The following is a 17307-nucleotide window of genomic DNA, read 5'->3' as shown; positions in this document are numbered from 1 at the left end:
CCCCAGCCAACTAGCCGGACTACATTCGTCAACACCAAAACGAGGCCGGAACTCGGCTCACAGTACGCAGCAGTCAATGTTCATAAACGATATTGCTAGTATGGGATGTCATACAGCTTCATGTCAAAAGAGGCAAACTATCCCTTTAAGATATTGTGGGAGACACAATTTGAGTCATGTATTCTGTCCCACACATATTCTGACTTCGCCAAATCAATGGCGATCGATAAGAATTAGACCCCATGCTACTTTCTAGAGTATTTCTTAGTCAAATGTCTCCTCTGTCCTCTGCCTTCCTCCCACTCAATAACTGGCAAGCAAAATTTAGCAAGCTACATTGACATACCACAGCTACACTTTGCAAGCCAGAGTCATATGCTGCATTCCAATCTAACAGTTAGGTTTCAGTTTGGCCGCGTACGCAAATCAAATAATTAATATGCCCCATATGTATGGAGATGGATAACAAGATGGAAAAAATCATGAATGTATAAGACTGTAAATCATGTTAGTGCGACCTCTGCATTAAGAAAGTCGAAAGGTGCTGCAGTTTGAGTCATACTTTAGTTTCTCTTGCCAATGTGAACCTTTCATGAGTCAATAATAAGCTGCAGCAGCTGAATCGATAATATGTTAAGGATTAGTACCCCCTGGACTCAAGATGTGCTTAAAAAAAAAAAGAAAGCTCTAGTAGAATTAAGATCTATCAGCTCCATCAGTGCCAGCTCTGTCCTCGTGAATCCATATGTTCTGGAGCACAAGGAGTAATTGTTATTTGCTTTAATGTTTTTGGTATTATAAATTCTGCTTAAGACTTGTGGTTTTGGTTTTAGATTAACCAATGAAAGAAGGCTACTAAATAATACATACAAATGGAATTCAGTATGGATAGTTTCATATTTTTCACAGTAGGAGAGGCACGACTATTCTGTTGCAGCAGTGTAACATGCAGTGCATTAGTTAAGAAGTGTTTGAGGTTCCAATGCCCAGATGTACCATAAAAAAAAGCAAGACAGTCTCTGAACTGTGATCTTTTTTTTTCTGCCTGTGACCTGCAAACGTCTGGCTCTGGCTGACTGCACTAAACATTCTCTTGCTGAATTTGTGCTACTCTGATCTGTTCTGTTCTTTGATTTTTCTCATCTATGCAAAAAGTAATATATCCAAATGTCTGCAGCTGTAGTTCATCTCATTAACAATGGACAATGATGTTTGACTGTTCAAATTAATCCTTTTTTGCTGTCATGTCCATTATGTCCATGTATTCTCAAGTGACATCTTCTTTATCAACTGTAGTAATATAAATTGTTTATAGTTGTGATAATTACGTTTCACATGGACTGAACATCAGTTTAATGATTTCTGTCTAGGCTGCTATTTTTAATCACTGTTTAAAAGCACACTACTCAAATTTGACAATGAAACTGGGTAGCCAGCAGTGCTGGAGAAACTCAGACTAAGAGAAAGACTGCAGCCAATCGCACAACAAAGTACTAGATCAGAGAAATAAGATCCTATTTTCTGATTGTTTCACACAGATTATCTTCTAAACCACAAATAATATCATCCACAATTTTGCACACCTCTGCACAACCAATTATGTTTCCATATAGATGGATTTTATGAAAAGTTTCCAATCTGCACAGGAAATCTACCTTTCTCGTAGAGACACACACACACACACACACACACACACAGAGCAGGGAGGAGGAGAGACACCGTGATTTTAACTGATCACTAGATTTTTAAAGTCCTCACACCTGCATGCTGTCATTGCCAATGTACACACCCTTTATCCTGGTTTAGGTTTCAGCCTAAAAAATGCCTTGAACACAAAATAATAAGATACAAAGAAAATGCATGTGGAAGTTATGCTTTATACAGAGAAATACATCACCACACACTTCCAGTGGACACTACCACATGAGTGAAAGGGATTACTTTTGTATCAGTGCATATGCTATCTACTCTGCCTTTAATGTTCACATACATTTTGGTTCTGCTATTTGCACAGTGTGACACAGAGGTGAAACCAATGCTGCTTTTTGCAGATGAAGCTCACATCGACCTGTGCTAAACGGTAAACAGCCCTCCTTGTTATCTGTCCTTTACAGACCCCCGGTAGAAGACATCCAGACAGTCCTGAGCCCAGTGGTGAGTTGTGGACCTCCCGGGGCCCTGTTGACCAGACCAGTGATCCTCACCATCCACCACTGTGCTGACAATGTCCAGGAGGACTGGCTCATACAGCTCAAGAACCAACTGGCCATGGGAGAATGGGAGGTGAGTGTGCAGCACTGTGTCTGTGTGCTCTGTGTGTGTTTAATTTATTTACAGAGCTGTGACATACCGAGAAAGTAGGTTTCACATTAACACCTGCAGCGAAATATTCCACAAAACTGGGGATATTTAAAAAGTTTTATAAATAACAACAGTCCTGCACATATCTTCAGCCAAATTATTGTGACATGGTCATTAATACAGTGTGCACACAAGTTATGTGCGCACATGCAGAAGACTAACCTGAATTACGCATTTACACTGTGTATGCACTGAGGGAGGGGGAGAAAAAGGACAAAAAAGAAGAGAAAATGTGGTAAACAGAAAGTGCCTACAGGCTAGTAGACAAGCAGGGGGTTGAAGACTCTTATCAGAGGCAATTTGTTATGCTCCTGCCATCCTCCTCTTCTCTCATCTCTCTTGTGTTTTTATCCCTTCTTTTTCTCTGTCCTTTTTCCTCCCTCCTCCCATGTCTCTCAGCTTGAAGTCTTCTACCTCAGCAATCGAATGTGTGTGTGCATGACTGCAATTGTACGTGTGAATACATATGCGTATCCTTGCGTGTGGGTGATAAGGCTGTCTTGCAGCATCGCTGTGTCAACAAGGCCCCCGTATGCTGTCCTCTGTTGCTTATCACAGCTCAACACAATGTCTCTGCACAATTAGCCATGCATAAGATTCAGTGTGCGTTTCTTAGTGTGTGGATGGATGAGAGAGAGATGCACAGAAGGGGTTTGGAGCAGAGTGAATAAAGACGAGGAAAAATGAAAAGTGGAATTTCATCATGAAGTCGATTTGTTTTCCTCTCATTGCAGTAGAACATCCATTTCCCATCAGAAAGTTTTCCCCAAAACAGGGAGAGGGAGGTAATTGAATTCCCCTCGTATCAGGGGGGAGCAGCCATGGTTGTGATTACCAGTAATGACAGACTCAGACCATATTGCTTTCCTGACTCTTCATATTGATTCAGCTCATCTGTATGAACAGAACTCCCCATGAACTGTGATTCAGGAGCCAGCATTACTCATGTGCATGCAGAACATCCACTCTACAATGCATTGGCCTCCACAGACATGAGCTGATGATTACTCTCACACATACAGCTAATTAAAGATGCAGTAGCCAGATAGAAAGAACCCAGTGAGCGTGTGGATCCCCCCCCCCCCCCCCGAACCTAAAGGGCTATATTGATTCACCATAACTCAGACTATTACAGAGCCCTGTAGAAATTACATGAACAGCAGCCAGCAGATTATCACAGAGGGATTGGACAGACTTCACAGATAAGAGCTCTGAACATGAGTTATCATTGCCCTAATGAACATCTTGATTTACTTTCAGAAGTCCACACGGTTTAGTGTCAGAACAGGCAAAGATTCAGAATCTGTTGGATCAAACGTCCTCTAAAGGTCTTTTTTAGATGAATTAACAGACTGGCACATGGGAGTTTTACACTGTTTATTGTCTTATTAAGAGAAACTCTCTAAAGCAGAAACACAACATTTATGGTTGGGCTTTTTAAAAATTCATTATAGTTAGCAGGGTTTGTAACAGATCAGTGCTGAAGTGACATTGAAAAGTACATGTTTACATCAATAGAATGCATCTGGCATAACCCACAACCTTGATTACTCAATGGTTGTTTTCATCAGTGGGAATTGTTCCAAATGCAGGTCCAGTTGTGTTATGTTAACAGAGAGAACATGGCTTCAAGCCCGTAAACTCAAAAATAAAGCTGCCATTCAAATGACTGCCAGGTTTTAACAATAGCTGCCTGTATGCACAAATAAGCCTCTGTTCAAAACAAAGCAGAGAAAACAACATTAACTGAACTGTTGCTCCCTTTGCAAAATCAAAGTGACAACATTTTCCACAGTTTCTTTATCAGCAGAGCATGTTTAACTCATACTCAACACAGCATTGATCGCTGTGTGTTGATAAAACCGAAATGATGTAACTAGTCCTATATTTTTATTAGTTTTTGGATTTAATGCTGATTTCCTGTTTGTGTTTTCAGAAAAGTGGATGGAGAGTTTGTTTTGAACTTTCTTTGCCAGTAGCAAGTGATGATGGGGTAGTGCCATAAAATGAGTTTGTCTCAAATTAAGCCCAGTCTCTCCTCTGTTCAGACTAATAAAGACTCAGCTCGTTAGCTCATATACAGCGTTTTAGAAATTACAATGTGCCACACTTTGTCCTCTGTCAATGATCCAGAACGACTGTCCATAAAAATGTATGACTCCTTTTTTTTATGCATTGTGGTCCCAACAGGATGTGGTTGTTGTTGGAGAGGAAAACTTCACCACCCCCTGCTATGTGCAGATGGACTCAGAAGCATGTCACATTCTGACAGAGACACTGGGGACTTACTGCCTGGTGGGTCAGTCAGTTGGCAAAGCAGCCGCCAAGAGGCTTAAACTTGCTGTTTTTGGGCCTGTCTCATGCACAACTTTGGACTATCACATCAGGGTCTATTGTCTGGATGACACTCAAGATGCACTAAAGGTAAAGTATTTAAAGTAAACGAATCACACCTGGTAATAATTTGTTCAGTTTATAGACTTTGTTTTTGTGACTTGTATGTGGACCTTGTTATACCACAGTAAGTGTTAAATGCAAGCTATTTATGATTGCATTCATAGACATTGTTTGAACAACTTGAATAACAGTGAGGGTGTGTGATATTAAGCTGAGTGTGTTGCTGGCGTGTGGGTAGCTTTGTCCTGTGAGAGATTTTGTTCTCACACACGTACCACCCATACTAAAATGCTTCCCTGTTAATTTGCATTTGAAATCAGGTGTATTAGAGATTGAACAGAAAAGGTTGTTTAAAGTCAAAAACAGAAATTCCTTCACCTCTTTGTCTGCTGGAGGTGTGTTGAGGAGCAGTAAACAAAACTGGGTCAAGCAATGTCAGAGTACAGATTCGTTAGAATTTAAACAAATTCAAAGCTCTGGAGGAACCATCTGATATGGGAGATTAACATTGGTAATTTATGCATGCAGTGATAAGTCAAGTGTCAGCGTGGCACACGGCTATGCACATGATCGAACACGTACACTCAGTTTTACCAGTTCAAGCAAACAATTGCAGCTTGAAAGTTAAGTTCAAAGATGGACTTTTAATGATGGAGACTTTGATCGAAAGGAGGAGTGTCTTACTTTCAAGGGAACAGCAGACATCAAAAGTCATACTTACCTTTTTTTTTTTTTTTTTTTTAACCTAACGTTTTTATGCGCCATTCAAGCAATCCAGGAGCCTGTAAATCCAACCCCAGCTCCATAGTAGGGATGCTTGGTAAACATTTGAATAAAACCAGAACGCAACAATTTGCTAATCTCATAAACTGATATTTCATTTACAATGAAACATAAAAAAAACATATCAAATGCTGAAAGTGCCACATTCCTAGATTTCATTAAAGATATTAGCTGTTCTGGAATATCTACAAAAAAGCTAAGATGAGGGCAACAAAATGCTGGAAAAGTAAGTGGAACTGATTGCAACTGATTTTGTTAATTGGCAACAGATCAGTAACATGAAAATATCATTAAAAGTTTCTCTGATTCTCCAGACATCTATTTGTGCAAGAGACACGGACAAAGCTCAAAATTGGATGGCCGGCTTTTCAGGCTCTCAGTCAGCACCACAATCAAAACCAACATGATGCTTTCATGGATAACGGCATTGGCTCAAGAAAATTTCCAAGAATTTTTGTCTGTGAGGACAGTTGGTGCACAGTTCTCCAGCTCCATCATGCAAAGAAGAGGCTGTATGTGAACATGATCCAAAAATGCTGGTGTCTTCTCTGAGCATAAGCTCATTTAAAATGGACCGGGGCAATGTGGAAAACTGCTCTGTGGTCAGATTAATCAAATTTTGGGACCATCCAGCTTCTCTGGTGGTATAGGGATCTGTGAAACTGGCAACTTGCACATCTGGCTTCATAGCAGATGAGTTTTGGGTTGGTGGACTGGCCTGCCTGCAGTCCAGACCTTTCACTCAATGTAACATTTGGCTAATCATCAAAGGGGAAAATATGACAAAGATTATCCAGGACTGTTGAGCAGCTAGAATACTGTATCACACAAAAATGGAACAGCATTCCTCTCCCATAGGTCCAGCAACTGATCTCCTCAGTTCCCAGATGTTTATGGCTGTTCAAGATGAGCTAATATTCTTTGAGAAAAAAAAAAAAAATCACTTTCAACATTTAATATTTTCAACATTTTACTATCATTCCTTTTTTAATTAATTGTTCATTTGCAAATCATTGCATTCTGTTTCAATTTTACACAGCGTCCCACCTTTTTAGGAACTGGGGGTGTGCGTCAATGTTATCTACATGTCTGTTTATCATTATGCACACTGGTATGTCTGAAGGGTATTCTCTTGGTGAGGAATTAGTTGATAAACAGAAGTCATTTTTAATAGGATGAACAGAAAATCCCCACAGGACTGTGTAGGCAAAACATAACTGAAACAACTACAACAACACAGTAAAATATGCTGCTTTATTTCCCTGTCTAAAAGACATCTAATGAAAAGCATGAAGCCTACATTTAAAAACACATGAAAACTGGAATACATATCGAATCCATAGGTTGTAGTTTCAGCTTTCTTTAAAACGGAAGAGCGGTGAATAACGCATGAAAAATTAAATGACCTCAACAGCCTTCATTTTATTTCTATGGGTATGAGTTCCACTTGTAATATGATTCATTTAGGGCTTCCTGTACTATCAGCTGAAGGCATTTGATTTTACTGTCCTGAAGACGCAATATGCAGTATTGTTAGTTTAATACATTTTTAAGACATACAGGAAATGAACTAAACTGATCAACAGGCTGAAACCTTTTTTTTGTATCACAGCATGATGAAGTGAGTTAAGCTAGCATCCATTGTCTGACCACACAGCATGAAGCAGCGCCAAGAGCTTACGCTTGGTCTACTCAGGAAGCAGAGTTTGGGTAGCTTTTCTGGCAGATCATTATACAGTAATAGGGTATGGTTGGACAAAAATGTGTACATTATAATAAAAGTGGCCTCAGTGTTCAGAACAGAAACAACAGTGACCCCCTCTACTTATATTTTTTCAAGAAGTTGACATGCATCTCTTCACATCTGACAACAATGCATTGACTGTTAACTTGTATTAACAGTATTAATCAAACTTGTATTAAGTGTCTCTGTGAATTAGTTCAGTGCAGCAATGCATTTCTGAAATCCAGGAAGCACCACGATGCACATGTGTGATTATATCCTGGCAAAAAGGTCAATGAGTTTCAAATGGAATATGTTTCATTGTCTATAGCAATTGTGCAAGATAAAGACCCTCTTTGTGCATGAAAAATCAATGGTTCGCAGAGGAAGATTGAGCAGAGGCAAAGCTGAAGAGGATTTCTAAAGTAGTTTTTCCCTTAATGTGGGATTTTCTGTAGGAGGTTCTTCAGATGGAGACCCAAATGGGAGGAAAGCTTCTGGATGAGCCAAAGACTCTGAACTTCAAAGACAGCACGCATAATCTGAGACTGTCAATCCATGATGTGCCACACACAGACTGGAGGAGCAAGCTCATCGCAAAATATCAGGTGGGGGAATGGACTCTTGAAGTCAGTTGTCACAGTATCGTATATGATGTACACAGTTAAGCAAATATGACAATCACTGGAGCTATTTCAGATTTCGTATAAATATGATTTTTTTATTGTTATGTCTGTGTTGTGCATGAAATCTAGGAAATCCCATTCTACCAGGTGTGGAGTGGCAGTCAGAGAACTCTTCACTGTACCTTCACCCTGGAGAGACTGAGCTCGGCCACCACAGAGATGAGCTGCAAACTGTGTGTGCGACAGGTAGAAGGAGAAGGACAAATCTTTCAGCTCAGCAACACTTTGGAAGAGGTACATTTGCAGAGCCTTACATGCAAACAGCCAAACTCTAACTGTGCTACTACTGATTGTATAGTACAGAGGAGAAAACTGCAGAGAATAACTTTAACTTTTTTTTTGTTTGTTTTTTTTACTATGCATTTGTATTGTGATATGGACCATGCACTTGTGTTTGATATAAATAAAGAATTGAATTGAATTGAATTTAACTCCAAGAGGCGGAGGCCAGAATAAAGGGACTCATGCTGCAACTAAAATTAACTCAAAGAGAGGGGAGTTCTTTCTAAATTCTTACATCTCCATTGCTGTTCCAAAGGTCCAAAAGTCACAAACTTTCTTGCTTTTGTCTGTTAGACAGTTGTGGTTCCTGTTATGGTTCTGTGACTCTGTTTAATCATTCATGCCACAGCTGGAGGTCACATAACACCAGAGGAATATTTTTTCTTTGATTTTGCGAGGCAGTGTAACGGCAAAGTCAGGAAATCTGTGTGTTTCTGTGCCAGTGTGTGAGCAGCTTTCTTTCATGGCAACAGAGGGTAATAGCATTGATCTTCACACTTTTTTAAAGAGCCCAGGGCATGCTTTTCCATGTTTTTCTCACTTATCTGCCGTGTTAAAAAGATGTAGTATCACGTTAAAGATCACCCAAAGCTAAAAAAAAAAAGAAAGTTTTAGAATTGTTTTGCAGAAGGAACTCTTTTTATGCAGTCGTCTCAAAGACGTCATTGTTCTGGATATCCTTGCTTGGTTAAATTCTCAAGGCAGAGAGCCACCCCAGCTAGACTGTACACATTATCAAGCGTGACCATTTTAACATAAGAGGTTTTGGCGCCACAAGGAATGAGTGATCTACTGCTTCTTCTCAGAGCCCAGTACTTTGTTTTTGTTTTGGAGAAATCTTCAAGGAGCTGTGTATTTGGTTGAAGGAAGCAAGTTGGCTCTTCTCAGATTACTTAAAGACTCGGCGATCTTGGATCAGTGGATGCAGTTAGTTTTTCATGGCCAATAAACTGATGACCAAAATGTTTGAATTTGCTCGACACACTTCATTGATGATAGTTTTATGAACGAGACCCAATACGACACTGGCTTTGCAGAGAGACCGAAGCCATTATTGCAGCTTTTTGACAACACAAAAAGAATATGAGTGTAAACCTCAGGCAGTGTGTTTGTATTTACTATCCCCCATGCACTTCATATACTGGGTAAAAAAAACAAAAAAAACCCCAGCAATGAGCAACTTGAGGAGTGAGTATGTTTCATTAGCTTTTCTAGTTCTTGGAGCAGATGTTTTCTGCCGCAGTTGGAATTTCACTACACTCCCCACATCTGCACCTATTAACGCGGGAGTACGATGAGTAACTGAACGGTGACGTGATCTGTAATGTTGCACAGTTGTAGGAAATTAGCTCATTTACCAAAGAGAGGCATTCGGCTGAAATCTGTGGTGTTCGCCGTGTTGCTCACTTTCATGTTCTGGATCCAATTCTGGCTCGAACATGTGCTGCTGGATTTAAAATGTTATCATGCTCTGTAACGCAGCTATTTTTTTTTTTTTTAGGTCTCTCCCTTGTTTATGAGCTGTAGCTTCCTGACTGGTGACACTTTGAGTTTTAAGGAGTAGAACAGACTTACTCAAATCAGTATAAATGCATCTTTGAAAAGGTTTGAAGTGCTCTCGTGTAACTTTTTGAGTTGCGTTTTAGTCTACATGCAAAGATCTTTGGTACATCTGTGGTAATCTAAAATAACATTCATGTTCAGGCTCAAGGGTGCACAGGATTTTCTTTCACATTTGCAATTAGCCTAGTTTTTCTTCTTTAGTCTGTGATAATTGGGTCCATTTCTTTACATCTTTTCTGTATTCCCACCAACTGAGTGCGGAAAACAAAGCAGACACTTTTTCATTTTTATTCTTAACTTATCTTTGAAGTGAAACTCTCAAATGGCTGTAATTTCCTCTGATTTTGATTTGATTAGGGTTTTGATTGTTTCACACTCAAGTCCAGCAGATCAGCTGCATGTTGTTGTAATTGAAGCTTCAGTATACAACGGTGAATGATTGCAGTAGCTGCGGTAAAACAGCAGAGGGAGCATGAATATGCTTTTCCACACGTGAATACTGCTCTATGAGTTTGGGGGCAGAAATTGTCTCTTGCGATTATAGATTTATACCCACAGATAAACATCTGCATTACCTTAACATATGCATTTGTGTGTTTTCACCTTCATAGCTTTTGAGATTATTCAATTCTCACACTTTGTAAAAGTCTCTTCCTGCACTAATGGGATTCTCTGTTATATCTTTATGACTTCTGACAAACAAAAACACGCTTTGGTATTGCAACATTTATCTGCAAAACAGTGCATATTTTGTTAACTTATTGTACAGTTTAAAAACCAGTCAGTCAACTGCTTTGCATTGAGTGAAATTGCGTTGAGTGTTTTTGGCCAATGGAATGTAATGTAAGTTCAAAGCATTTGTCATTTCAACAGTCACAGTTGTCCCTTTGCATCAGTTCCGCAGTCTCCGGCAGCAGCGAGCTTACTGCTGTAAATTGGGGCTAAGTAGATGCAGTAAATAGTAATCATTCACATCAACAGTAGCAGTTGTTGTTTCCCTCTCTGCCAAGTCACATTCATTAGTCCGCCGCCTCCTTTCACCCCAGGAGTGACAGATTAATGGGATGAAGGTTTAGAAAGAGATGGAGATCGACAGCGAGAGGAGAGAGTCGTTTCTTGGTAGCATATTTTTATGTCTCCTCCACTCTTGTAATGATTAGGTGACTCATGTGTATTTTGTCACACCACAGACAAGTAGGAGAAAGATGAGTATAATCTCCACCAAAAGGTTTCAGATGCATTTAATTTTGAAATATAATCAGTTGAATTGCTAGGTGGATGCAGATCAACATCTGTAGGTTGATTTTAAGGATTAGAACTACTGCAGAAGATATAGAGGATGTGGTGTTCTCAGTATACAACAGTAGGTAGAAACCTTCCAAAACGAACCTTAAGTTAATTTATTTTTATTTTTTCAGGAGGTCCAGTGCATAGACACGTCCCTGATGGACCCTGCCAGCAATATCACAACCTTAATGGGGCCTAATGCCTTCCGTATTCCTTTATCCATCAGACAGAAGTTGTGTGGGAGTCTGGATGCACCACAGAACAGAGGCAATGACTGGAGGATGCTGGCTCACAAACTCAACCTTGACAGGTACCAAAGGTGGACACTTGACAGTTTTTCTTTTTCTTTTTTTTTTGATTCAAATCATATTTTGAGAAAGCTTTTCTCAGATGGGATCTGACCTATCACACCTCTTCAGTGACTGAAGCAAAAGTGAGTTGGTGTGAATTTAAATGTGACATGGCGAATGAAATCAAATAGTGCTGTTCTACGGAAATAAAGCAATTCAGTCTCAATATACAATAAGAAATACAAATACCAAAGGTATAATCTCACTGCAAATTAAACAACTTCATTTTATGTAATGGCCCTCTGCTAAAGATGTACAAAAAATAAATCTGGTACTCAATTTGAACACATTTCTTTATCATGATGCAGCATCCCTGTAGAGACTCTGCTAAGCAAATGAAATACTGTTTCCACAAAAATAGTGTTAGCAGTTCTACTTCAGTATGACTCACAGGTAACATTCTTAGTCTCGCTATACACATATGTTTGTCTGGATGATTCAGTGTAATGGTTAATTTACTAGCAGCTACCGAACTAGAGCCACGTATTGGAAAGACAATGAGGCACATCATTGTCCCAACAGGCAGTCAGCCCATGGCGCAGTAAGCTGATTTAAGGACCCTATTTTTTAGTAGCCAAACTGTATACTTGCAAATATCTGCTAAAAGGTCCATTATAAAAAGATCTTACAAGGAAATACCATCTTTATCCTCTCTGCTTTGTAACTGCCAGGCCACACCTGACTTACTTCCAAAAGTCAGGTTGGGTCGTTGCTATCACAGTTATCTTTCATCACATAACTTCCTTATGAGTGTATATTTAAACAATGAAACCTCAGCTATACCCACTGTCACAAACACAATCACACCGTTCTAACCTCTGCTTCATTGTGCTGACACAGCTCTACATAAATGGTGGAAAGTGACTCACTCATGTAAAGCTGCTGAGTTCACCGAAGAGCAGCATACGCCTTATCACAAACTGCAGGCAGATGAAGGCTGCCACAAACAGCATGTTAAGAAGGAAACAAAGTATGTAAAGCAGTAATGAAATTAGTTTTACGAGATGCTTTGAATAAAAGAAAATGGGAAACAGGAAAAAAAATCTGTAGGAGGGGGAACTGGCAGAGAGGAGCCGAGAAGCGATGGTACATATCTTTGCTTCTATTTAAACAGCAACAGAGTGTGCCAACAGTACAGTCATAGGATTTACAAAAGAACAGAAAGTCTCATTTTTTTCCCCCAAAGCAATGAAACTGATGGCTTTTTGGACTTCAAAGCAGCATTGAGATATTTGTCAGAGATGGCTCAGTGTCAAACTTTTCCTCTGCATTCGTTGTTGTTGTGATTCTTGATGACTGTAGCATCTCCCTGTTGATGTTTTGTATTTGATACAATTTCAGAATTGTTTCTCTCCCTTGTTTCAAATGGCTTGAATTGAAAACATGGTAAAAATGTGTAGATTTCACCTTCCGTGTTTGATTTTGACATAGTTATTCACTCCTGGTGATGTCATGTGGTATTGAAATAACCAAGGGTGTTTCTTTAAAGTAGGTTCCTCTTCTTTCAGGCATGTTATATTGTCTGGGAAGTGTTGAACTGGCCCTTTTTGTTAGTCATCTCATTACACACACCTATTCTGCATTTCTGGCTGTAGTGGTGTGCACCTAATAATGAAAATATGCATAAAATCACATTTTATCTTGCAGCTTTTCTGAATGCTTGAATACATTTGTGATATAGAGTATTTTTTGAAGACCCTGCATATTGAATAATCTGATATTTATATCTCATATTGGCTGATAAGAAAGCTGACATCCGAGATTGTGCTTTTTATATATATTATTGTATATTTCTGTTGAAATGTATCATCTCGTGCTTATCGGTGGGTGTTTCAGACTCATTTCCCTTTTGAATGAGTGGCTGCAGCCTTTGGGTCCAGTGTGTTGCTTCATTTTTACATTGTGAATGATGCAAATGTGTACCTTCTGGGGAAAAAATGAATACCTGCAAAGTCCGAAAATGAAACATTTTTATGCCGTCTAATTTTCACCATATCTTTGGACCCATATTTACTCCTTGAATGTTTTATTTATTTTTTCTCCAGGTACCTGAATTACTTTGCCACCAAATCCAGTCCAACAGGTGTAATCCTGGATCTCTGGGAGGCCCAACACTTCCCTGATGGAGACCTAAATGAACTGGCTGCTGTGCTGGAAGAAATGGGTCGCCATGACAGCAGCCTCGCCTCCATGACATCAGAACACTTATGAAGCACCGTAGTCAGTTCCTATGACAAATGCAAAATCTGGGGATGAATACATGTGAATTCTCTGTGGTTGATACTGCAGTTAGGGTAATGAATCAATTAGTTGTGAGCAAAAGAAATTATCTCACCGTGGTGATTCAGCATTGTTAAATAACATGGTAATCATGCCGACATGGTAACGGAGAGAATGAAAGGTGCTCAGACTGAAGCTTAGACTATGCGTATATCTTTGTACGTGTATTTACGAGATGTTGAGGGCACAGGAACAATGACCCTATCAATCGGAAAGAAAACTAATTATGAGAAAAATAAGAAAAACATGTCTATACACCAGTTGTTTTCTTGCTGTTACTTCAATACCGAACAAACAAGCAAAGAAATGAAAAAAGGGTTACTGACCTTGAAAATCTCTATAGGAATGGAACAGAATCATAAAGAACGAGAAGGTAAACTAATTACAGAAGAGTAAGAGAAGGTAGATTGAGGACAAACAAAGAGTGAGGCAGACTCCTTAGAGAGATGGGAGCAAACGCAGAGAGCAGCTAATCTGATTAGAAAGGAGAGGGAGGACATAAACATAAAATGATGGAAGCTGCGGCAGGTGATCGTCTGGATGGAAAATAGATAATGAGAGGGGAGATGAAGAAGGGACTTTTCTCGTGGCTGTACGTGTTCGTCACAACAGTTTGTTGTCTTTATAACGTTTCTTAGGGAACGCTGTATGTATTCTACTGTCCATATATGTGGATCATCTCCTGCTACAGAATTTGCTATACAGTTATTGTTACTCAAAAATCCTGACCAGAAACAAGCCTAAGATTGCTGCTGCGTCCCCCTTTGGCTTATATTTCTTCTAAAGCACTTGCAGATTTGACGTCATTCAGGTCCCAGATAGCTGAACACAAAAGGGAGCTGGGCACGTTTCTTCAAAAAGCCAATCCAAAGATTTAAAAACTTTTTGCTAGTTTTGGCAGCATGCGGCCGTGCTGTACTTGAAAATTGTATATTCAATATAATCAGATAAGTGACGCAAAGAATCCAGGACATCGATTCTCATACAGCGGACCGCTGAAGAGAATACTAATGTCTGTTTTTGAAAGAATTCTTCGTTTCTTTTCATGTTTTTCTTCAACTAAACCATTTTTTTCCACGACTGGGAAATATCAATATCCACTGTCATCAAGCTGTCTTTAGTGATGTTGCTACTGAGGAGTTGTGTGGTTGCGCAGGCTCGTGTGGGTCAACCCCAGCTTTATATCCTGGAGTGTCTCTGCTGGACTATCAGGGCTTGTTTCTGGACAGGGTGAAACGCAACGCATAAGGAGTGACAGGAGTATTTCTAAATCCAGTTAGTTACAAAGTATCATAGTATTATGTGCATAAACACACACCCACGCATCTATATGTACTTTTTTTTTTTTTTTCGTGACATCTCATCAGAGAAATTCCGTCAGCCACACTGTGACTTTGCTGGTCACTGGCACCATCCAGTGGGCTTTGGAGAATCACAGTATTTTATTATTATTTTGATCATTTGAAATGTGTAAATACATGATTATAATTTTCCTCCTTATGACATTGTATGACCATAATATTTTCATCAATGATCACCATTATCATTTACATTATTCATCATTATACTGTGTCTTGGTGTGAACTGCAGTGGTGGTTACATATCAGTTTGTTTGCCCTTTTATCACAATTTTCTGTTAGCAACTAACATTCCAACACATGGAGTCACTGTTGAAAAACAACACAGCTAAAGGGGCCTATGTAAAATGAAGTGTAATATATTTGTGTTTTGCAGAACAGCTTCGTAAAGCAAGGCCTGTTTTCCAGTGTCTGCATTGACTCGGGTCAGCAGCGTCAACTACAGCTTACCGTTAAAGAAACAGCTTTATTTATAGTGGCTTTTGAACAGTTGTCGGATTTCCCAGAGGGACGTTGACCTTGTTTATTATGAAAAAGACAACATAAATGTTTAGCTCAAAAGAAATACATGTAAAATATCCAAAAATTGGAGTTGAGATATTTTTTTTTTTTTTTTTTGAAGTATGGAGAAATGCCATATGTAACTGAACATCAGGTATGCATGGGAGATATAGAGGAGGGGATTGTAAAAAACAAAAATAAAATAAAAAAAATTAAAAGTTAAGAAAAGGTTGAGTTATCTGACCAGTGCAAAAGGTCAGATGACACATTTAATCTTGTGCTTGTCCACATGGGACGAAACCTTCAGCCTTTCAATGATTTCCCACACTGATTTGTCTTTGTTCAATGATGAGAAATGAGCAACTACATGATCCAGACACAAAAGCCTCAAAGCAGTGATGTTTTAATTTGAACCGTCCGTGCTGCAACAGAAGGTACCTTTGTATGTTCTCAAATATGACTTCAGATGTCAAGAGCTGGGGTACTTTTATGAGTACAAAAGCTTAACACATAAAGTCATCCATAGCGTGTCCAGAGTGAATCATCTACCCAACTCTGATACAGTTTGACCATCAACATCTCTGGCAACTCAGTGGCTTAATTAAGTATTAGTCAGAAAAGAGCCAATTTACCTGATTAAACATATTCAAGAAAATAAATCACTGAAGTAAAAAAAATCTGTTTTGAAAGACATAAGTATTGAAAATAATGCAACTTTTATCCTAATTTTGCAGTTTTAAACCAGGATGGACTTTTTGTTTGTGGTGTTAAAGGGTGTTTTTTAATGAGGACAGCAGAGGAGGCCTCCTGAGGATGATCTCTCATGATGTGAAAAATGAAGAAAGTAGTGTTCAGAGTTGAAAGTCTGTAAAAATATTTTCTATATACGATATGTACAGTTGTGTACTGTTGGCTATATTTGGCAAATTTTCAGAATATAAAAAAGAGCAGTACAGTTAGATAATAGTTTGTATGGTTCGAGTTTTTTTTTTCTTTTTTTTTTATAAGTTTCTTTCCTGTTTTGTAAAAGCAGTGTCTACTATGCAAACTTGGCATTGGTTATCATGCTAGAAATCTATAACTAGAGCTGTCCTTGTTAGTGCATTTTGATTTTACTATCATGAGTGATTTGATTTGATTAGTGTGGGATAGTGTTGGTTCCTTTTGCTAACTCTGGCACGCTTCAAGAGTCCTGCTCAATCTTGCCGGCTGCTTGCCTCTCTATCTCCTCTAATTGTTTTCTGTACAAAGTGTAAGAAAGAATTTTTAAGACAATTAATAAATTATATTTATAAGCAATGCTGAATATATGTTGTGCACTGGTTTGGCTTCTTTAAAGAAATAAAAATGTATGCATAATAGCCTGTGTGCTATTAACAGGAGAGATGTCAGATATGCAAATTACAGACGGAGTATTCTTGAATACATGTTTCAGACTCAAAAAGCAGTTGGATGAACTGGCCTCGCGGAGGAGAAAATATAAAAACTGACAAGTCCAAATGTTGTCACTGTTTTACGTCCTGTTTTTTCTCTAAATGAAGAAAATAAGAAATTTAAGTGACTCATTAATAGGCACCTCATTTGCATCAACCATATGAATTAGTAAAACACAGTGCTGGGGGAATGAGCCACCTTTTAGTGAACACAAACACCTATTTTTCTCACCCTCAGCAACAGATACACATGGGATAAGGCACAACACCTGAAGAAATGAGGGAAAAAAAAAAAAAAGCATC

At 38.9% G+C, this 17307-nt stretch overlaps 1 protein-coding gene across 3 annotated transcripts in view; it reads left to right on the top strand.

The window, feature by feature from the left end:
• LOC142382227 (netrin receptor UNC5C-like) overlaps positions 1 to 16877 on the top strand; it is a 194207-nt gene extending 177330 nt beyond the window's left edge. For 2 of the 3 annotated variants that reach the window (XM_075467856.1, XM_075467855.1), the window contains 6 exons: positions 2115 to 2283; positions 4552 to 4785; positions 7723 to 7872; positions 8020 to 8184; positions 11214 to 11392; positions 13478 to 16877. In XM_075467856.1, coding sequence (XP_075323971.1) covers positions 2115 to 2283; positions 4552 to 4785; positions 7723 to 7872; positions 8020 to 8184; positions 11214 to 11392; positions 13478 to 13643 — 1063 coding nt within the window. In that variant the 3' untranslated portion in view covers positions 13644 to 16877. The remainder of the gene's footprint in view (positions 1 to 2114; positions 2284 to 4551; positions 4786 to 7722; positions 7873 to 8019; positions 8185 to 11213; positions 11393 to 13477) is intronic. The other variant, XM_075467857.1, reaches the window with a different exon arrangement.
• Positions 16878 to 17307: the final 430 nt, after the last annotated feature.

The sequence above is a fragment of the Odontesthes bonariensis genome, chromosome 6 (assembly GCF_027942865.1).
Source record: "Odontesthes bonariensis isolate fOdoBon6 chromosome 6, fOdoBon6.hap1, whole genome shotgun sequence".
Lineage (NCBI taxonomy): Eukaryota > Metazoa > Chordata > Actinopteri > Atheriniformes > Atherinopsidae > Odontesthes > Odontesthes bonariensis.
Note: the sequence above shows the minus strand (reverse complement) of the source record. Positions and strands in the feature narration are given on the sequence as shown.